Source organism: Rhinolophus ferrumequinum, chromosome 6, assembly GCF_004115265.2.
Source record: "Rhinolophus ferrumequinum isolate MPI-CBG mRhiFer1 chromosome 6, mRhiFer1_v1.p, whole genome shotgun sequence".
Classification (NCBI taxonomy): Eukaryota; Metazoa; Chordata; class Mammalia; order Chiroptera; family Rhinolophidae; genus Rhinolophus; species Rhinolophus ferrumequinum.
The window spans coordinates 23773240-23796965 of NC_046289.1; the positions used below are offsets into that span (position 1 = coordinate 23773240).

A 23726-nucleotide genomic window follows, 5' to 3' on the forward strand; every position below is an offset into this window, starting at 1 on the left:
GTCAAAGGATCCAGGGCAATGCTAAAGATGGAGACCACACATTTACAAAGAGCAAAACGGATGCTGTTTCAGAGCTTGTGATGATGGTTTGGCTCTTTTCTTGAAGTTACATGTATTAATTCCAAGTGCCTGTAGTAACATCTTAGATCATGAAAACTCTGTATTCAATTCAGCACCATCAGTGAGAAGACCATCCTCCACAATGTGCAGTCAGTGAAGAGACCTTGTCAACACGTTGTCCAGTATTATCATCAGATTCTGAATATGAATGGACTGCTTTCCTAATAAATTACGAATGCCTTGAGAATTTTAGCCATAACAGATCTGTTATGGCATAAGCAACACTTACTTACTGAACACCTACTAATTGGTAGGTACCGTGTCAGTGCTGGAAATAAACTGTTACCTAACCTCAGGGAGTTCACAGTCTGTGGAAGAGTGAGACAAATAAATCAACAAGTAGAACAAAATGTAATAAATGTGGGAATGTTGATCTTGTTTACCGAGGTATCCCCAATGCCTGCCTCATTGAAGGATCTCAAAATAATAATTATTGAAGTGCCACCCCATGGCAGGAAAAATAAGAATTAGTAAAGCAAAAACTGACAGGCAAGGGATTCCAGACAAAGAGAAGAGCATGGTAAAGGCCAGAGGAAAGCACAGAGGAAGCAGGAGCACTACAACGTGTGTAAGTGAGAAGGAAAAGGACAGGGCAGAAAGGTTCTGCAAGCCTCACGCCTGCACATGTAACATGCAGTTCCCAGGAAAGGGGTAGGGTGCTTTGCTTTCAGATTAAATTGCTAACCAACAGCCAAGGGTCATCATTTTATTTTTATTTTGGGGATAAAAATGTTAAACCAACTGAAATATACCTTCAACACTACATATAAATGGCAATTATCAATACTGCACTTTCAAATTTTCAAAGTTCAAGGATGTTACGAAATCTTAAGACTATCGAAACCTTTGATTTATAAAAGCAAAGAGTTTTTAGGTATTAGGAATAAATACATTGAGAGATACTCATGTTAAATATATGTACAAAATTAAGCCATCAATACAATGAAATACTATGACATTTTTAACATACAAAAATAGCATGTATTTGAAATAAACAGTAGATATTCACCAAATACCATTATATAAAAAGACATGCATTGCACACTGGTCAGATGAAAGAAAAATAAATACTGGTGTTTAAATATTTAGAACATTTTTGTACAGTATTTCATAAACCCATAGAAACTCTAAAACTAGGTATGAAACCATTAGAACTAAGTATAAAAACTTCAACATTGGCATAAAAAATACTCCAAATTGAGTATAAAAACTTAAGAAATATGCAGAAATACAAATACCCTGAAACAAGGTATTATCTGATTATCATCATATCTACATAAATATACTCAAATCAGCAGACCATGGAAATTACAAAACACTAAATTCTGGACTCAAATTCCTTCCCTTTTAGTTTTCATGTGAAATAATGCCTATTTTCTCATATGTATAACCAAAATCCTCAAATCCAAATTCTCAAAGAGAAGTAAACACTACAAACAGGAATAACCATGATAAATGGAAGCATAAAGAAAACCCATAGTGTTCACAGTCCCTTGCTAATCCTAGTAAGACAGCTACAGAATGGAAGAGGGTCACAATTTCAATCCTAAAACCAATCAAAAAGTAAATGGGATCGATCAGAAGCCTTGATATTATAAAGATGTCAATTCTTCCTCAAAATGGTCAGTAGATTCGATGCAATGTTCATCGATATTCCAGCAGGTTTTTGAAAACTGACAAGCTGATTCTAAGCATCATACGGGAAATACAAAGAACCAAGAATAGTCAAGACAATCTAGATCTGGGGTTAAACTACGGCCCATGGTCCAAATCCAGTTAAAAATGACTTTTTTACACTTTTAAAAGTTAAAAAAATAAGAAGCAGGAAAGGAAAAAAGAAAAACATTTGACAAGAGACCAAACATGGCCTGCAAAACCTAAAAACATATACCATAGTGTCCTTCACAGGAAAAATCCTCCAACCTCTGATCTAGAAACAGAATTAGAGGGCTAACACAAGAGAAATTAAGATTTAGTATAAAGCTACAATAATTAAAGAAGTGTAACGGCAATGCAAAGATACAAATAAACCAAAGGAAGAGAGTCCAGAAACAAATCCACAAATATAGTTACTTGACTTATGATGGAGGAGACACTGCAAAGTAGCAAAGAAAGGATGACTTTTTAAATAAAATGGTACTGGGGTCAACTGGATAGCCGTATATGGAAAATAATGAACCATGACCCCTACCTCATACCATACATTAACAACAACAACAACAACAAATCAATTCTATACGGATTATTGATTTTAAAATAACAAAGCAATAAAAGATATAAGATAAAATAGGATAATGTATTTATGACTTTGGAGTAAACAAAGACTTCTTAAACAGGACATAAAAGAGGACACATAAAGGAAAAGATCAATAAATTGGACTACTAAATTAAAATCAAGAACTTGCATTAATCAAAAGATACCATTACCTAGCCCTTGGGGTTCATCAGGGTCCACTGGATCCAGTTATAGTTTTTGAGTTGTTTTGTTCTAAACAGTTCTATTTGTAAGGATTGACATTTTGTGACTTTTTTCGTACAGGCCTCCCCAAGAACAACAAAAAAAATTTACTTTTTAAAAAAATAAAACAAAACTTGCATTATCTTGCGATTATCATATGGGTCCACTGGATCCTTTTGCAAATCTAAGATACATTATAAGATCTTAAGTGATTTTTTTTCTGTATCTTGAAACATTTTACAATTTCCTTATCCTAGAATTTATTATTATTCATCATTACTTATCAATTATCCCCAACTATGCCAAAGATTAAAATACAAAGACAAGGAAAGAATGATAGAATTGTTGAGTAGGATGAAGCAAAGGTGAACTGTCATGCCCCCTTGCACTGCCCAAAATATTGCAGCCTGCTTTTAGGCTTCATTCAGCACAATTGAGAATTCAGAAATTTTCATTTCCTGACTATAATGACAAAGAAAAGTGACAGAGAAAGTTGTACCAAAATCAGATGAATCAAAAGATAAATGCAGAGACAGTAGCACTCTAGGCTCTAATAAAGATGAAAATTTATCATATAAGTGAAATCTCCAATTATGAATTCTCAGATGACAATACCCTAGATGAATACTCTCAAACTCAAGATTCGATGAGTGAACAATATATTTCTACTAACAGAAAGAAAATGTGGTATTGCCATCCACTTAGTTTTAAGAAGGAAGGACTTCACATAATTTTTTTGTGGCAAGAACTGGGATCATTCCGCTTTGGTAAAAGAATGTGACAGAATGATTTCATCTTTTATGATGTTTGTGTGCTAAATTTACTTGATACAAAGAGTTTTTTAAAATCCTTATTAGAATTTTAGTAAGTTGTTTTTCACTATTCCTTTATTCTTCTGTAAATTTTTTGTAAAATTACTTTAAAATTAAAAAAAAATAAAAAGGGTCCATTGGATCTAGATGGTAAATGGGGAAGACCACTTTTCTGATATACTAAAGAAAGTAAAAAGTGTTGTACAATGAAATACAGTCAAGACAATCTAGACATATACTGGACAAAAAACTGGTATCTACTATATATAAAGAACTACAAATCAATAAGAAAAAACAACCTAATAGAAAAAAATAGAGAAAAGGCATTTCATAAAAGAGAAAATCCAAATGAACAACAATCAAATGGAAAGGAATCAACCTCATTCATCATCGGGAAATATAAACCGAAGCCATATTACAATACCACTAAACATCCACCAAAGTGGCTAAAATTTAAAAGTTTAACAATACTAAGTATTGATGAGGATGCAAAAAAACTGGAATACAGACACACTGCTGGGCTGGTGACAGAGTAAATTAAAACCACTTTGGAAAACTGTTGGACAAGATCTGTCAAAGCAGAACATATACGGACCCATGATCAAGCAATTCCAATCCTTGGTATATATCTGAACAAAATTAAATATCCATACATATACACACACACATATCTGTATGCATCGAAAAGGGACACATATAGCACTAAAAGACACATAACTAGTATTTTTCATAGTGACCAAAACAATTAAATGACCATCAATATTAGAATGGATAAACACATTGTGGTATATTCATACAATAAAACACTATACAGGAATGGGAATAAACAAACTACAGCTACACACAACATGGATGAATCTCACAATAATATGTCAAGTGAAAGATGCCAGACTCAAAAGAGTACATACAATATGATTCCACGCATATAATGTTCAAAAATAGGCAAAACTAATCTATGGTGTAAAAAGTCAGTATAGTGCTTTTCTTTGGGATGAAGGGAAAATGGGAAGGGACATGAGGGAGACTTCTCGGACACTAGTAACTTCTATTTCTTGATCAGAATAGTGATAACATGGGTGTGTCTACTTTGTACAAATTCACTAAGCTGTACACTTACGATTGTGCACATCTCTGTATGTTACCCTTTAATAAATAAGTTTTATTATTGAAAAAAAAGGTTCTGGGAAACCAACGTCCACTGATATGACAGTTTTTTGGAGCAGTGGCAGTCTTCTAGAAGACTTGATTAATCCATGATATACATACATACACATACACAGTTTCAAAACAATGCTCAACAATGTGGTATGCTATTTACACACGATGCAGCTGTGTACTTGACTTTTTGGAAACCTTCAGTTTTTAGAAAGCAGCCTAAATCTGGGTTTTGCAAAAACTCAAAGTACTTTCTTTATTTTAATAGTGTTATTGGTAAATCAATTATCTGTGTTCTCAATTCTTGTTTTTCTACCCAGCTGTTTAAAACAAGAGTGGACCATATCAGTTAGTTGTTTACAGCAAACTCCAAACTCAATTAATAAAGGAAATTCACAAATTTCTTTAATAGTGTGGATTAGTCTTAACTCACTTAGTGGGTTAAGTAACCAGACTTAGTGAGTTTCTTGTACTCACTAACCAGATTTCCACTGATTTCTTTTTCCCAGCTACATGTGAGGAAAAAAAGAACTATGTCTAGTCAATAGTCACAAACTATACTTTATATGGGCTAAATGAGCAAAAGAAGTAGAAGAGTAATTGAAATGGCAATGACATAAGCTAGATGGGGGAAAATCTTTTAAAACAAGGTAGATAATGAGAGCAGGATCCATTTCAATGACAAAGATTTTTAAAAAGCCATCCTTAATCAAAGTTACAGGTGAAAAAGCTGGGGAGAGATATCTCAAACCTAAAAACAACATGATCAACATTCACCAAGATTTCAGTAGACTAAAATGTTGGCCCAAACCTAACTAGATGAAATGTAAAGATAAAGTCTTAGACAAAGAAAAAGAACATAAAACAAAAAGCAACTGCACAAGTTCAGGATGAGAGACACTTGGCCAAATAACAGCTAATGTAAAAACGACCTGGGAAGCTAAATTGATGTTAAGCTTAACAAGAGTCAATACTGAGAAAGTGCTGACCAAAAAAAGGCAATTTATTCAATTATATATTATTTATAATGAAGTTGGTCTACAGTCTTCTACACCTGAAATAAGTGTTCACTCTGGAAACTGACAAACTAAAGGACCTGTAGAGGAGACTAGAACGAATGTCAGTGTGAAAAGAAAAGAATTTGAGTTTATGTGATGGCAGAGCAGACTGGGTAAGGCAGGACAGGGGAGATGAGAGGGTGATCTTGAAATAACAGCAGGAACACACTGTAGAAGAGTGACAGGATAATTCAATATGTGTTGCACCACAGAGGCAGATCTAGAATCGACAGGTAGTTACAGTAACATATTTAGGGTCAATGTAAGAAACAAACTTTCTAGAAAACTCAGTGTTCAAGCAGAGTCCATCAACTGCTTGTCACGGGAAACACAACTAATTTGTAAGTGGATCAGAAGGCCTTGCATTCAAATCGCATCTCAACCATTTACTAGCTATGTCATCTGGGAGAATTTATTTATAACCTCTCCAAAGCTCAGCCTCCCTTATCTACTTACATCATGAGATCACTGAGAGAAATAAATAAGGTAATATGTGCAAGATTACAAACTAAAATGCTACACTAAATGCAAACTAAATGTGCTGTAGAGGGGGTTGCATCGGATAATTGCTAAGATCCTAATAGCACTGAAGTTATTAACTGTACCTTGAGGCAAGAAAAAAAAGATAGATTCTAAATTTACAGTCAAGACTTGGTAGGCAAAAGAGAGAAACATTAATGACAGAAAAAAGGGAGCAAGAAATCTGTTTCATGAGGTGTTAAAAATGTACTTTTCTGATAGCAAATTAGTCACCAGATCTAAAAGGCATTGCTCAATCCAGGAGATAAGTAGGAATTCAAATCAAGAAGATACACAGATAAATGAAGGCTACAACTGTATTTGTAATCACTTGACAGTATGAACATTATTGAATCATGACATTAAATACAGTACTTAACTATGCTTTTGCTCTGAGGACCCACTGGATATAGACTTAGGCTCTCTTCTTCCAGTGACATGATCCTGAGCAAATTACCCAATCCTTTTAGCCCCAGTTTGTAAAGGGTAAATGTAGGGTATGATCCTGCCAAATTAACAGGTTGCTGAGAAGACTCCATGAGATAATGTATGTAAAGCCTCTGGCAAGGCTTCTGGTACCCAGAGGAATTCATGTTATTTGCCTCTAATTAGCTTTGATTTTGGAGTTTTGTGCCATACTGTTTTCAGAATTATAAACTTGGGGAACAAATAAAAGATATATTTTGTTCTCAAATGTTTAAATTAGGTTTAAATGTAAAATAATGATGTAGATTGACACTGAGATGGAAAACTAACCCATGTACTGACAGGTGGAAAAAGCAAGTTACAAGACAATATACTTAGTATGATCTCATTTTTATGACATATTTTAAAAATTCTTGTCTCCAGATAATAATCTCCAGTGGAATTAGGTGCCTTTTACTTTTTCAATACTTCTCTGTACTGTCTAGATTTTCGATAAGAAGTACGCTATTTCTATTACGATTTCCAATTGGAAAAAAATCTGATTGAAAATGTTTTTCTGTAGAAAAATTATCATTTAGGTCAACTTGGGGAGAAAAATACACTTTTATAAACTAAGAAAAATGAATATAACACTTTTTAAAAGATAAACAAAAAACTTTAGAAACTACTAGTAAATTTTTGTGTGTACTTTTCTAAATAAAAATGTGGTTCAGACAAAAGAAAAACATCTCCCAAATAGAGAAACATATAAAGGATATAAGCTCCATTTGTCTGTTCTGTTATAATCACTGCAGTAAATACAGACCAGGAACTTAATAAATATTTGCTGAACAAATGGATAAAACGTAAGTCCTATTTACCCTTACAATAAATTTCATTGTCTTATTTCACTAGAATGTTGGCTTATTCATCTTTATCTCCAATAGTTAGATTATTTACCTAACAAAGTTATCAATTCAGTTATTTGTCAAATAAACAAAAAGCAAAAAAAGATAAATTTAATAAATATTACTTTTGAAGCTGAAAAGTCAGTAACAAATTGATAACCATTACTTTAAAACATTACATTCTTCCTGCACTATAATCTCTACATGTAGGATAAAAGCAGTGGTATCAAAAAAATGGGGGCATGTTATCATTTCTAGATTTCATTATGTCCTGTCTAATAAGTGACTACTAGCATTAATTGTGAACCAGGAATGTATATAGATTAAAAGTATTACAAAGAGAATATAAAAATTGTATAAATGAAGCTTTTTATACCATCAAGGCCTGCTCAGCCTGAAACAACAAAAAGGCCAAGCCAAACCAAACGAAAAAAAAAAAAGCAGGGCAGACCTACCTTGGTCCTTTTTGACCTTCCATGTAACTGCTTCTAGGAGGATCTGGTAGCAGTCCACCTGGCCTTACTGGCATGTCCTTGACTGCAGTGATTGGCTGAGAGGGAGCAGCTGAAGACTCCCCAAGTCCTTGCTCGGAGAACGAACTGTATGGCAGAGTAGACTTGCTCAGAGGAGCTTTAGAATTCCCTTGTTCTGATGGGCCAAGAGCTGACTGCAGTGGAGGATGGTAAGCTGAGGGTGGGGCTGAACCAAAAGACACAGGAGTGGGAAGTAGTGCTGGTCTAGGTTTTTCCGGACCTTGTGAACTCTGAGAACCGGAGACTGGCGGACCTGGGGCTGCTGTTAACTGAGGAGGTAACCCTTGTGGAACCCCAGGGGGAGGCATTCCTGGAGGAGGTGTGGGTGAAGACAACGGTGGGAGGGGCAGGACAGGTGGAGGTGCTGCTGAAGAGAGAGATGGTGGGGGGAGAACAGGTGGCGGCCCTACAGAAGAGAGGGAAGGTGGGGGAAGAACCGGTGGCGGCCCTGCCGAAGACAGAGCTGGAGGCATCACAGGTGGGGGCACAGAGGTTGGTAGAGAAGGTGGCATCACAGGTGGGGGCATGCCAGGTGGTGGCACTGAAGCAGGCAGGGCAGGGGGCATCACTGGCGGTGGCAATGACGGAGGCAACACCGGAGGGGGCATTGTTGGCAGAGGCGGAGGCATCTGAGAATACGGACCAAAAGGAGGTGGCATTGACATGTTCCCCATGTACTGGTTTTTCATGTTCTGAAATGAATTGACTTTCTCCTGGAGATAGGTCTGAGTGGCTTTCATATGTCCCTGCCATGTTTTCCACTGCTTCTCATACTCCTGAAGCTGATCTTTATGAGGATAGGAATGGAGCTGTTCCTCCCACAGCTGAAACTCTCGCTCCCATTCTTGGTAGAGGTGTTGAAACTGTTGCTGCTGCATCTCATAATGCCGCAGTTGCATATCTACAGACATGGTCTAAAGTAAAGGGATAAAAATTATTTCAAGACATTCATATAAGAGAATTAATCACAACTTAAAATAATAATGAATCGAGGGCATTTGAAGTCTTAGGAAATTAAAGCACTAAAGACTTCGGGAGCCTAAGGATCAGCTTGTTATATCCATTCAGTGATGATCATTCTTCTTTCTTCCTTTGATTTATTTATGTAACTTATCACAGAGATGGAAAAATCAAACAAACACTAAAGCAAATCTCTACCTCAGCAATAAGTATTTTTCACATTTTTAGTATTACTATGGATCATGTTAAGAACTTTAAAAAATCTATTATTGTAAATATATGCACATGTTTATACCTCAAGGATAAAAGACAAACAAGCATCTAAGTCATTTCATCTTTTATGGTATATTTGCTTAGGTTTTCGTGGTGGGTGCTTTGATTTCTTTGGTGGATTTTTCGCTTGTCTGTTAACCATAGTGGTTTGCAGGCGAAACACAGGTTAACTTGAATCTACATAAGAATCTCTGGTTCTTAAACCCCTCACCGACAGTACTCTAATATTTGCCTGGGTTGATGTGATCAGAAGACCCAATTATACCTGTCCCCCCAGCCCCCAAAAGCATTTTCATAACACCACCACACTTCCCAAACCCCCAGGTAATGTGACATAACTAACTACTTGGGCACCCCACGGGAAACATCTAATTGTCAATTATTTGATATTTTTCCTTCTTCACACTTAAATCTGTTTTAGGAAAAACAAATCCCTTACATGGCTTGGGGCAACTTCCCATGTGCCAGCTGAGGAAGCACTTGCCTGCATATGTGGTGGCTGCTGTATAATCTGCTGGTACTGCTGCAGGATCTGTTGTAACTGAGTGTGCTTCTGCATTATTCCCTGGTACTGGAAGCCCACTCGATGCTGCTGATGCTGCTGCCAGTGTGCTGCTGCAGCCTGCAGCTGCTTTAACCGGGCATCTTCTTCCGGGTCCTCGGACTGAAGGTACAAGAAGGTACATTTTCTTGAAGTCATAAAACAGCAATCAAATTACTAAGAAAAGTGAATACTTTATAAAGTATCATATTGCATTATATTGTATTATAAAGTCCAGAATCCCTGTAAGTCTGGCTGATTAAGAAAAGCTATTCTATCTTTAGATAAAATACCAGATAATATCCATACTGTTCCTGGATACTCATATAAAGGAGTTTATAAATTCCAAAGTCTTTACTGAATAATCCCAGTTCCTAAATAGGATAACCACTTCCCCAACAAAGTTAATTAATCTACAGTTACTGTTTTTCACTCTGTGAGAAATCTCTTTTTCACCTTAGTCACTTTTCACCAATGGACTGCGGTATCATTCAATCAAGTTTCCACATAAGGCTCTTGGGAGAACAATGACCTTTGGACCAGTGTGAGAACTTTCAATGTGCCAGTGTATGCTGAGTGACAAGGATTATCACATTTAATGCTCTAACCCCTTTTGCAGATGAGGAATTTAAAGCACAGAACGGTTAACTAACTTGCTCAGAGTCACCACCAGTAAGTGGCAGTGCCTGGACTGAGCAGTTTGACAATAAAAATTGGAGCTGTTAACTATTGCCCGGTGCTGCCTACACTAAAGGCACCCCTTTAGTACTTAGAGACACGACTTACAAGTGTCTAATTCTTCACTCTCACTTCAACCATGGAAAAAAATGCCTTTTCTAAACCTGATAAGGGTTTATCTGCTTAGTCCATAAACAGAATTTTATATGTACTGAAAGAAACACATGAAAATATATATCCATTCATGACAAAGGTATATATATAAATGAATCAGTAAAAAGCTGAACAATTTAATAAATACCAAGTAATTAATTTTATGGTTACCTGGGATTCCTCAGGTGGGAGAGGGGGTGGTACCTCCTCATTAGGAGGTGGTAATGGGGGCTCCTCAGATGGAGGGGGTTCTGGTACTTGACTGGTGGCAGGTACTGTAACTTCTTTAACTGGCTTGGGCGCATCCTTTGCTATGACAGGACCCTTTTTGTGTCCTGGCAAATGTACTTTTGTCCTCTGCTGCAAACTAAGCAAGTGCTGTCGATACCAGTACTGCTGCTGTTCCTACAACAGAAACCATTTGTAAGAATTTACTTGACAATGCTGTATAGCTGCAAGTTGGTGTTTACAGAGAGCTACATTTGTGTCTGCGTTCATGTTTATATGTAAGGAAAGGCAAAGATGGACTGAGAAAGGCAAATAAACAAGCAAGATTTTCAATTCCTCCCCTAAATTTATACCATGTTTCCCCAAACATAAGACTGGATCTTATATTAATTTTTACTCCAAAAGCTGCATTAGGGCTTATGCTCAGGGGATGTACTCCTGAAAAATCATGCTAGGGCTTCTTTTCCGGTTAGGGCTTATTTTCAGGGAAACACAGTACATTTAAGTTAAACCATACCATTCATATTAATTCAACATACTTCTCTACTCTCTTAAAACACATGCTTTTGGAGGTGAGAGCAGTCTTTTTGATAAATTCACAGCTACTTGTTTTTAACCTGTCTAGTTGGTTCAGATTTATCCACGGGGGTCTTGCAGTTAATGCATATAACGAAATAGTCCTACCTCTTTTTTTTGCCTTCTCTCTTTTAAACACCTGTTGTATCATCAGTCTAGCTATCCCCAGGTACATACAATAGTTTCCCCTTACCCACGGGAGATACATTACAAAATCCCCAGTGGACGCATGTAACCGCCATAGTACCGAACCCTATATATACTATTTCTTCCTGTATATACATATGTATGATAGTTGAATTTTTAAATTCGGCACAGTAAGAGATTTAACAACAACTAATAATAAAATAGAATTATAACAATACACTGTAATAAAAGTTATGTGAATGTGGTTCTCTCAAAATACCTTCTTGTACTGTACTCACCCTTCTTGTGATGATATGAGATGATAAAATGCCTATGTGATGAGATGAAGTGAGGTGAATGAGACATTATTAAGTAAAATAAGGGTTGCCTCAACACAAGCACTGCAATATCATGATAGGGGATCTGATAATCGAGATACTGGTAGCTACTAAGTGACAAATGGCATGAGTAGGGTATACCCCATGGATATGCTGGACAAAGGGGTGAGTTACATCTGGGCAGGATGGAGCAGGATGGTGTGGGACAGTGCAAGGTTTTTATCATGCTACTCAGAATAGCGTGTGATTTAAAACTTAAGAATTATTTCTGGAATTTTCCATTTAATATTTTCAGACTGTGGTTGATCGCAGGTAACTAAACTGCAGAAAGCGAAACTGCAGGTAAAGGGGAACTACTGTATGTATAAATGAAAATATAACGTGTTTTTAAATGTTTTCTATTTATTTTAGAAGTCTTACTTTGCCTTCCAAATTATACTGTAATTTAATTTTCTGGTAGCTTGTTTTGTGCTTCCACTTTGTAAGAGTCACAACAATAAGTTTAATGTGGAAAAAAATTAGAAACTACAGCCAATCCTCATTATTCATGGATTCTGCATTTGTGAATTTGCCTATTGGCTAAAATTTATTTCTAACTCCCAAATCAACAGTCGGGAGCTGTGGCGTTCATTTCCGGACGTACGCATGGCGGTGAAAAATCTGAGTCACCTGGCTTGCACATTCCCAGCTAACGCAGAACACATCCACGCTTGCCTTTTTGTTTAGCTCTCATACTGTAAAAAAGTGTCCTTTCCACAGTCTATTTAGGCCACTTTTCGCATTTCTGTGCTTTTGTTGGTGATTTTGCTGTTTAAAATGGCCTCCAAGCATAGTGCTGAAGTGCTGTGGAGTGTTCCTAAGTGCCAGAAGGCTGTGACAAGCCTTACAGAGAACATATGGGTGTTAGACACACTTCATTCAGGCATATAGTGCTGTCGGCTATATGAGTTCAGTGTTAATAAATCAACAATGTATATTAAATAAAGTGTCTTTAAACAGAAACACACATATAACAAGGTTATATATTTACTGGTCAATGAAAATGTGACCAAAAGCTCACATTTATACAAGAACCTAACCTTGTATTTCACTTATGCGCAATGGTTCAGTATTCACCAATGCGGTGTTCCTGGTGACTTTACAGAACACAAATACCTCAAATAAAAAGAATCGACTGCATAAATAAGCAATAACTAATTAAATAAAATCAATAAAAGAATCTCACCACTCAGAAATAACTATAGACACTTCATTACCCCAGTATTCATTGTATAATCCCCTTACAAGGTTGCATAAGGAAAAAAGGTTGTCATAACACTAAAATATTCATTAATGAACTGCCCTATATACTTCTATAATTAACAACAGCATATATTTCTACTACAATTATAAGGATGCAGGATTTTATGAAAGTGATATTGGAGAATTTCCTAACTCATTACTGATAGCTGAGGATCTAGCAGAAGTCCTATTGATTAACCAACCAAAAAGAATTATGATAGGACCTGCAAAAGATGACGATATGAATACCAAAGGTTGAAAAACAGCCCCTGGGAAAATTGATAAATCCCTCAAATATTTTTTTCAATATATCCAAAAATAAAAAATGATACATAATGTTGCCATATAATTTTGTCACCAAAATTATAGTACAGAAACATAATCTATACTTTATTCTTTGTTCATTCTAAGACTCAGCTATTCCTTGATTTTTCAGCTTTGTTTTTTCGAGATTATGTCCCATATCAAATTTTTTACTTTTTACAATAAACTTTTAGTCGCTATATTAAATGGATTCATTTTACTTGCATTCACTGCGATTCATTATCTTTGGGTAACCAGGATTTCTTATATTGCTAATATTTTCCTGTACACATCTCTAATTTTCCACATGAAAAGAGATGCATAAAATATATATAATGTATACTCTTTTTCTCACTTAACATACTGTTTTGTTATCTGTTTTTTCACTCATAGAATGTAATTATCTTGGGAGAGAGATGCTCTCATGCTTTTTTTATGTCAAAGTAGGATGTCAATAAATGGTTGCTGGCCAACTGAAGACTTCCCTTCTAAGCCACTCACTACTATGACCTGAAACATGCTCCAATCCACTGACAAGAAAAAATTTCATCTTGTTAACTCCATCTTGAAGTGTGAGTCATGATTGGGTTTTTTTGTTTTTAGTTATCACACACATCATCGGCTCCCGGGATTAATCACTTTTACTATTCAACATTAAAAAAAGCACACTGACCATGACAGTTAACATTAATGCAGTATTAAATCATTTGCAACTTTCTTCTATTATTTTATGAAAATAGCAACAGCTTTATCTTTCAGCTTAAAAAAGTTAATAGTGCTCGCTTCGGCAGCACATATACTAAAATTGGAACGATACAGAGAAGATTAGCATGGCCCCTGCGCAAGGATGACACGCAAATTCGTGAAGCGTTCCATATTTTTTATGCGGAATCTAAAGAAAAGAATAAGTGAATGAACTAATCAGAAACAGTTTTGGAGACAAAGAGGAAAAACTGAGGGTTGCTAGATGGACAGGGTGGGGAGGGTAAGGGGGAAGGAGAGGGGATTAGAAAACAATCAGTAACCACAAGATGGCCACGGGGTTTTGAAAATTAATCTGGGGAACGTAATTTAGTGGTTACCAGAGGGTAAGGGGGTTGGGGGGTGGGAGATGAGGGTAAGGGGGATCAAATATATGGTGACGGAAGGAGAACTGACTCTGGGTGGTGAACACACAATGTAATTTATAGATGATGTGATGCAGAGTTGTGCACCTGAAATCTATGTAATTTTACTAACAATTGTCACCCCAATACATTAAAAAAATAATTAAAAAAAAAAGTTAATAAACCCAGTCTCTTTCAAATAGATGTTAAAAGTTTCTTTTTTTTTTTTGAGTTGCTTTGAAACCATCACTAAAAGATACAAAGATGCAAACTATCTGTCACAAACTAGAAGCCAATGGCTACAGATATGAAAACGGTACAGATCTTAGATTCTTTATCAGTTTGCACCATATTATTCTCATGCTTCCCATCTTTGCCTTAGACCTGGTCTAGGGTTAAGAACCATGTTCGGTGCTCAAGTACTTGCTGGTTTACCCATAGTATGCACTGTAGGTCAATTTCAATGACCCCAAAAAGCAGAAACCAGATCTATTAGGTTAGTGCAAAAGTAACTGCAGTTTTTGCCTTTATTTTTAAGCTTTTAAACTGCAATTACTTTTGCACCAACCTAATAATTCATTCCTAGGATTAGACTTCGGCACATTTTTCAAGCTCTACAAATGAATAATGATGACATCATTCAAAAATGTCCTCAGTGCCCATGAGAAGGATGATTAATCTTTATTTCAGAAAGAATAAAAATCTGCTTGGACTTGCTAATGAAGCTGAACTACCTACGTAGTGGTACTCAGTTCTTCGGAACATCCCATCGTATCGGACAACTCCATCTCATACGGATGTTAGTTCACAGATTGAGGAAAATCAGAGCATGTGTCACATTTAAAAAGAGACTGAATGAAAGGAGTTAAAAAGTAAGAGTGTAAGAACTATTTGTCACAAATATTACTAAAAAATGTGCTAATTTACTCATCAAGCACTTACTGACCACTTCCTATTGGTATACTAGCTATGAACTAGGTACTAAATAATTCTCCAAGTAGAGAAATATAAAGGAGAGTGAAAGAGAGAAAGAGAGATAAGGGAGAGGAAGAGAGACGGAGAGAGAGAGACTGACTTTTAAAGATTAATTTTGGAGGCCTTTCCTATGCAGGTTGATTATGATAAATGTCTGAAACACTATAAAGGTACTATGTCTTATATCCTAAAGCAAAATGGGGTAGGAAGAGAACCTGGTAAAATACTAACTAATGCAATGGATTTCCATTTTTCAAATTTATTTAAAATATATTTATTTTCAGTATTTTTGAGGCTCACATTCTACTCCAGGAAATTAAGGTCACCAGATAATCTGTCCATCTTAAAAATAACAACAAAAAATAAACTCTTTTACTTCCCCTCTTCCTCCAGCTCCTGCCCTCATTCTCTCTCTCTCTCCTGCAGTTAAACTTCTGGAAAGAGTTGTCTATACTCACCATCCCCATTTCCTCACCTTCCATCACTCCTCAAATCAATGCAATATGGCTTCAGTCACTATGAAACTGCTCCTGCCAAGGTCAACAACAATCTACATGTCAGTATGTGCAAAAGGTAACTCACGTCCTTATTTTGCTTGACCTCTCAGCAGTACGTGACGCAGCTGACCACTCCCTCCTCCGAGAAACAGTCTTCTCCTCACCTGTGTGCCACTGCACTGTCCTCATTTCCATCTTCCTAGTTGGCTTTCCTTCCACTGGTTCCCTTAGACACTGCGATTCTTACTCTGTACACTCCTTGGGAAACCTGATCTATTTCTGTGCCTTCAAATACCATTGTTTTGCTGATGACCCACAAATCTATCGTATCTCGCTCCTAGATTCCACATCTATACCTAGCTTTCCATTGGACATCTCTAACTGGACTCTTACATAAGTCTCAATAACTTGAAACTCAGTAGGTCTAAAATTTAACTCATCATTTCCCCCCCACCCCCAGACCTGTTCTTCCGCCTCCTCTAGGGTTTCCTATTTTATTTATGAACGGGACCACCATCCACCCAGCAGCCTATCCCAGAAACCCAGGAATCATCACTGATGCCTCTCTCTCCACTACTACTCAATCTCCAACTGGAGTCCAGCGCCTAAGCATTTCTCCAGTCTTTCCACTTCTCTCCATCCCCACAATCACCACCTAAATCCAAGCCATTATCATGTCTAGCCTAGATTATTTATTAACTATTCTCTTTGAATCACTCTTGCTCCTTTTGATTCCACTCTCCACAATGCAAGCAGAGTGAGCTTTCAAAAATGCCAATCTGTCACATTTGCCTGTACAAAATCTTTCACTGGCTTCCTCGTGCCCTGAAGATAGAGTCCTCACAGGTCCTTCCCCATCTGGTTTATGTCTACTATTGCCACCTCAGTAAGCCCTACTGAACTTAATTCTTTGAACTCGTATCTGGTTAATTCCTACCCATTCTTTAGGTTTCACTTAAATATCACTTACAAAGAGAGGGCTCTTCAATTAGGTTAGAATGGCCGGCTATACTCAAACATTTAAAACATATCTGTTCTCCACCTATGTGCTAGACCCTAGGCAAGGCACTGTGAATAAAGATAATGGTGAGCTAAAAAATCGCCCCCTTTCTCCCATTCCTTAGAGAACAACCTAGTGATATTTTACAATCCCACAGAATCCTGTACTTCCCTTAGTTACTTAATAAATGTCTTTGTCCCCCCTCATCAGAACAAGTCAATGAGAGCAGGTACCATGTCTGTCTTATTCATCATTTCATCTCCAGTACTAAGCACAGTACTTGGCACACAGTTGCTATTCAGTAAATACTTGAACATTAAATAAATGACTAAAAACTCTAATCAAAGCCAACAGCTTTTCCCAAATAAGTTTTGAGAATAAAAGCATAAATAAAAATCACAATTTATGAAAAAAGGGTTAGTATGCTCTTTACCTAGTCAGTCCATTAAACACACAGAAAATTTAATTCTTGAAAAAAGACACATTCCGCAGCCAGCGAGAGCTGTGGTGAGCTGCTGTGAGCGGCCAGCCGACCGACGACTGGCAGGGGAGCGCAATGCTCACAATACCAGCATGGGCCAGGGAGCTGTGTCCTACACAACTAGACTGAGAAACAACGGCTTGAACCGGAGTGGGAGGGGAGGCGGAAGAAGGGGGAAGAAAAAAAGAAAAAAGACATATTCCATTAAATCACCAACACTTTACTCTGAAAACTAGAAACTAAATGGGAGAATACCAAGCATGTATCCTGTCTTACCTATACTAACTATATTTCCAATCAAATAGTCCTAGTTCATGAGTGAATGTTTTTCTTTACAGAATTACATATAATAAATGTAGAAGAAATGGCAGGAAAAAATCACCACGTTGTAACCTCTAATAAAGACATGATCACTTAGGCAAAGATAATCAATGGACGAACCACTCGATGAAACATTAGATGTAAGACTGATGGGCAGCTTTACAGTGGAGGGACCACACTGTCACCCCCTGATCAATCTTGGCGCCGCGATCGGTGGGACAACCAGGCACTGAGTGCCTCCCAAATGGATGTGAATGAAGTACACAGCACCACCTAGATTATAAAGCACACCTGCTTAAAGAAAGGTGAGCTTAATTCTGAGAAGGCTTCAGAGTTCACTTCTAGTTTACAAAAACCATGGAAGAGAGAGGAACAAGTCAAATGACACCACGAAGCAGCAGACAACTCCGGAATGTGGGACATTCTACAGGACAACGACACAGCTTTTTCATCAAGTTCAATGGCATGAGATAGAAAAAGAATCAGAGAAACTGATCTAAATCTGGAGTTCTCAACTAAGGGTAATTTGGCCCTCCTGGGAGATATTTGGCAATGTCTGGAAACATTTCTGGTTGTCACAACTAGGGGCTTCTACTGGCATTTAGCAGGCAGAGGCCAGAGACGCTGCTGAACATCCTATCGGACATCCCCAAAACAAAGAATTACCCTGCTCCAAAATGTCTATATTAGATCCTGATTTGAACAGATCAACAAAACATTATTAAATCCATTGGAGAAGTTCAGCATAGATATCAAGGAATTATTTTTAATTCCATTAGTATGAGAAAACGGGAAATCTGAATGGATCAGATATTAAATGATACAAAGAAACTGTTAATTTTGTTAGGCATTAAAATGTGTTTAGCTTAGCACAGGTCCTTTTTTTTTTAGGTGTCTAAGAATGTAGGGATGAAATAACATGAGATCTAAATTTGCTTTAAAACATTGCAGCAGGAACAATGAAAAGGGTGTAGATAGGGTAAACACGGCAAAATCTTGACAGTTGTTGAATGTGAATGATGGGTTTATGGGGGTAATCATGCCATTTTCTCTACTAGGCATACATACCTATAATAAACTTAATTTATAAATTAGGCACAGTAAGAGATTAACAACCACTAATAATAAAAGAGAACAATTACAATATACTGTTGTAATAAAAATTATGTGAATGTAGTCTCTCTCAGCAAACTACCACAAATTCCTTTTTCCTTCTTCACAATTTCACAGATAGAAGATTCATTCTTACCATAGGTCTTAGCAACCTAAGCCTACAATTTTTTTCTTTCCTTATTAAGTCGAGAACTTTCACCTTTTAACTTGAAGGAAGCACTTTATGGCTTCACTTTGGCAAAACCAGATTGCCAGCATCATTACTCTTGCATTTGGGGCAATTATTAACTAAAACAGGGTTACTTGAACACAAGCACTGCAATACTGCAAGTTGATCTGATAAATGAGAGCGCTACTAATGGACTGGCCAGTGGGTAGCTGGGATACAGGATGGATATGCTGGACAAAGGGATGGTTCACATCCCAGATGGGATGTAACAGGATGGAGCAAAATACCTTCACAGGATGGAGCAAGATGTCATCACGCTACTCAGAACAGCATGCTACACTAAGCATTTCTGGAATTTTCCATGTAATGTTTTTGGACAGCGGTTGACTGGCTAATTTAAACCGTGGAAAGAAAACTGTACTTAAGAGGGGACTTCTGTATATTTAAAATTTTTCACCATAAAAATTTTAAGTGACATTTTCCAAAAATAAAATATGAACCAAAAGATAATAAATTAATTGTCAGAGATTGGCACTGGCACGAAGAAAGTGTACGTCATCTGATAAACCAAAGTACAATAAGTCTAGAACATGACAACTCTTGTATCTTATTCAACAAATCTTTGTGGAGAGCCTACAATTTTCAAGGCATTGTCCTAGGTCCTACAGGGGACAAAAAGATGAATGAAGTAGTTCCTGTCTGCAAGGGACTTACAATCCGAAGAACAGAACCAAACCAGATGGCTAACCTTAGGCATGGCTTCACAGAGACCTAGATATTTGAGATGTGCCTTGAAAGCAATACAACTATAAGGGGGAAAATAGGGTTGAGGAAGTGGGATGAATTCTAGACAGAGGTAAGAAAGCTGATACCGGTTTACAAGGCCATTCGTGATCTGGCCCATTCATACCTCTTCAAGCCTCATCTTCTGACCACTTTCTTTCCTGCTTTCACCAAAGAACTGGAGGCACTGAATAGTCAAAGCACTAAAAGAAGTTCACTCCAGAATGGGTACAAAGGTAGAAAAGCAAAAGCAGTGCTCACAGAATTTATATTAAGGACAGGTCTGATCCCCAACCCAAAAAACCAATTCATTTGCCTCCCAAAAGCCAGAAAAAAGTCTAGTAGAGATGAAAATATAAATGTCATATTTTGGCTTGGACTAACTCTGAGAGTGACAACAAAAACATTGAAAATTTCAGAGTGGGGTGGGAAAACCCACAAATTCTATCTCTATAATAGAGGAATCTGGGGGAAATAACCTGGTGGGATGGGGCTTTGGGGTAAGCCAACAGAATCCCTTATTCTACTGTTTTACCCCAGCATCTTAAGTGTTTTCTCCTGATGGTGTGCCAAGTACATCTTGCTTACTTAAAACAACTTGCTTCTATTCTTAATTTCTAAAGGCAAACCTCTGTCAAATTAGAATACTGCCTCCCTATCTTCTGGAAATCTTTTGTATGTAAATTTAAGTGTAGATTAAAAGATTCTCTTTTCTCATAGGCAACCTTAGGTAGATTGGTAATTGCTAAAAGTGTCTAAGAAATCCTAAGAAATGGTTTATTCCACTTTAGTTCTATCTTCCTTCTTAGGGAAGGAATTCATTTATTACTGCCATCCTATCAATCTTTGTCCGTTCTGTGGGAAACATCACTTCAAACAGAAGTTTAGAGGAATGGTTCTTCCATGAATGAAGGGGTATCACCAATTTTTTTTTCTTTTTTTTTTTTTTTTTTACCTTGGCAGAATTCCAAGACTGTTACTCTGGAGTGAATGGTTAACAATGCAATGCAGCAAACTGGTCATGTCTTTAAATCTTTAAGTGATGTGAGAAAAGCATGAATGGGTCAATTTCTTAAATGACCAACAGACTCCTCAAAGGGTCAAACGTGTACTGCGAATGCATCTAGAAGCACAATTAGGATGCTCCTGACAAGAACAAGATTTCTATCCTTCAGTTGATTAGACTTCTTAATTCAAGAAGCTGACACTATCAGTGGACCCTAAAAAATTTTTTTTAAAGAAGCTTACTGGTCCTAAAGTTTATATGCATTTCAAGTGTCACCCCTTTCAGAAGCTTCTTTTTTTATGCTGCCTCTTAAATGGAAGTTTTAGTTTAAAACACAATGTAGAAACAAAGCCCTTTGCAAAACCAGTAAAATGTGGGAGGTTGGTCAGAGGAAACCAAGGAATGTATCTGAAAAGTAACTCCTGGGCCACCTCACTACTCTGTGGTGTCTAGAAACACCTTCAAACACTGTTCTTTGAGTAATCTACATTTAACAAATTAAAAAGCTGGGCAGTCAGACCTCGGACTCTTAAGGAATCCTGTGGAGTATAAATTAGCTAGCTAGTCGTAGCGTGTTGGAATTACGCTAAGCACTGTGTTCGAGCCCCAGGCCTGCTCACTTAGGGCCCTCCAGGTGAAAAGATGCGGATCAGGAACACGCTATTCTTACCTGTGGAGTCATCTTAGAAGGATCTGGCTCAGGGGCAGCTTGATGCTGTTCAGCATTCTTGTTCTTGGCTCCACTCTCCAAAGGTTCTTGCTGGACAGTTGTCTTATTCCCAGAAGGGGTGGACGATGGTGGAGCTAGTAGCTGGGATTTAGAATGGCCCTGGGAGGGGCGGGAAGGAGATGCCTGAGAAGGGGGCAAGTAAGACTGGGAATGGCTCAAATAGGATTGCGAGGAGGAAGAGGAAGAATAAGAAGGGGTGGTCGCCAGGTAGGATTGGGAAGGTGGGGACTGAGAAGGGGACGGCTGAGCCGGAGGCAAGTAGGGCTGAGACGAGGCCGGGGGGTAGTACGAGGGTGGCGGCTGGGGTGGGGGCATGTAAGATTGAGACGGGGGCATATAAGACCCCGGCGGTACTGGGGGTGACTCAGGGGGAGAGTCCAGCTCCATGGGAACCAAACCAGGAGGCCCGTCTCGTTGGTGGTGGAGCATCTGGTGTTTGTACTGCTGCGGCTTCTGATAGCTGAGGGCCGGCCCAGGTGGCGGGGGCATCGGTGGCGGCGGTGGCTGCCAGTCTCCATAGCCGCCCCCCGGCATCACCGGCGGGGGCGGCAGGGGGGGCGGAGGAAGGTGATGGGGCTGGAGCACGCACTGCATTTGCTTCTGGTGCATCTGCTGCAGCTGCTGGAGCTGCGCCAAGTGCTGCTCGCGGAAGCTCATGAAGCCCGACGAGGAGGAGGGGGCCGCTGCAGTCGTCGAGCTCGAATACCCGGGCCCGGGCGAGGCCTCAGGAAGCGCCACCGGAGGTGGCGGCGGGACCGGCGGAGGCGGATAGTGGCTGCTCCCGCCATATCGGCCCCAATTCGGGTACATATCGGAGAAGAAAGCGCACAGCTCGTCCTGGCGCCGTTACTCGTCGCAACTGACCTCCAGGAGCTGCGGCGGCGGCGGCGACAGCCGGAACTCGCGGCGCCTACAGGCCCCGGAGCGTGTAAACGGAGCGCGCCAGTGCGCCGGCGCTACCGAGGAGGGCCCGCGACAGGGAAGGCGGGGTCGGTACTGGGCGACTACGCCTGCGCAGTAGCCACAGAGAGGAGAACAAAGGCGAGATAGAGCGACCCTGTGCTTGGAGACTCTCGGTTGCCATCTTCCTTCAGGTTCGAATACCGTAGGTGCGAGTAGAATGTTCTCATACAACCGAGGAACCATAGAGTCTCACAGCTGAAAGGGGTGGTAGAGATCCTATCGCTCCATGGGTTCATTTTTGAATGGAAAAAAAAAGGGTTCCATTCACAATAGCAACAACAGCAGCAAAAAACCAAACCAACCATGAAGCAAACAGAAGTAACTCCAATAAGAAATATGTACAATTTATACAAAGAAAACTACAGAACCGTACAAAATCATATCCGAGTGGGATAAAATTAGACTTGAAATAATGGAGAGGTTTACCATGGTCTGAATGAAAAGAGGAAAAATTGGAAAGATGTCAGTTCTTCTCAGATTAAATTTATAGACTTAATTCAATTATGACAAAAAAATTCAATTGGGAACAAATCTGTGAAGGGTGAAATGTATTTTGAAGACAAGGTAAGACTACACCAATTCCTGCAGTCATATGAAAGACATCTGCAGTTGTAAAAAGATATAAATGGAATTCTTTAGAATAACTCAATACATACTCATGTTGGAGAATCTCAGCTAAAGCAAAGATAACCAAGAACAAATACAAAGATTGTCTAGAGAGGAGGATCTAGAAAATAATGCAATCTCTCAGTGTAATACTAAACACGAACTCCTTTGGCTTGAATGAATCACTGAAAAATAAAGCTAATACACACTGAATTCTGAAAACACTACCTAACTCTGAGAATATTAAATGTGTCAGTTGTGCAACACTTAAAGATTTGACCTTGCTTCCATATTAGCAACCCAGATCCTCACCTCTGTTAAAAGGTGGATGTGAGTGCAAAGTGGGACATCTGAGTATCCTTCAGAAGAAAGAGCTTCTTATTCTTAAATAGGAATTCAGTTGTTTTTAAAACTTTATTTAAGTATGACATGTATACATAAAATTACACATCATAAGTGTATAGCTTATTGAATTTTCACAAACTAATCACAATTGTGTAACGAGCACCCAGATCAAAAAACAGAACATTATTCAACTCAGAAATCCCAGT

The 23726-nt window shown here is 38.2% G+C and overlaps 1 protein-coding gene and 1 non-coding gene across 5 annotated transcripts in view; one reads left to right on the forward strand and one right to left on the reverse strand.

Annotated features, from left to right (window-relative positions):
- The window catches only part of YLPM1 (YLP motif containing 1), a 59652-nt gene extending 37078 nt beyond the window's left edge, over positions 1–22574 (reverse strand). For 2 of the 4 annotated variants that reach the window (XR_004423173.1, XM_033107718.1), the window contains exons 1-4: positions 21547–22574; positions 10745–10978; positions 9686–9865; positions 7891–8882 (exon numbers count right to left, since the gene is read on the reverse strand). Coding sequence is in view for 3 of the 4 variants with exons in the window: in XM_033107718.1 (XP_032963609.1) it covers positions 7891–8882; positions 9686–9865; positions 10745–10978; positions 21547–22416 (2276 nt within the window). In the remaining variant the exon portion in view is untranslated. The remainder of the gene's footprint in view (positions 1–7890; positions 8883–9685; positions 9866–10744; positions 10979–21546) is intronic. The other 2 variants (XM_033107715.1, XM_033107716.1) reach the window with 2 other exon arrangements.
- On the forward strand, positions 14201–14307 carry LOC117024351 (U6 spliceosomal RNA). The gene has a single exon (XR_004423421.1). It is a non-coding gene; the product is annotated as a U6 spliceosomal RNA (small nuclear RNA).
- Positions 22575–23726: the final 1152 nt, after the last annotated feature.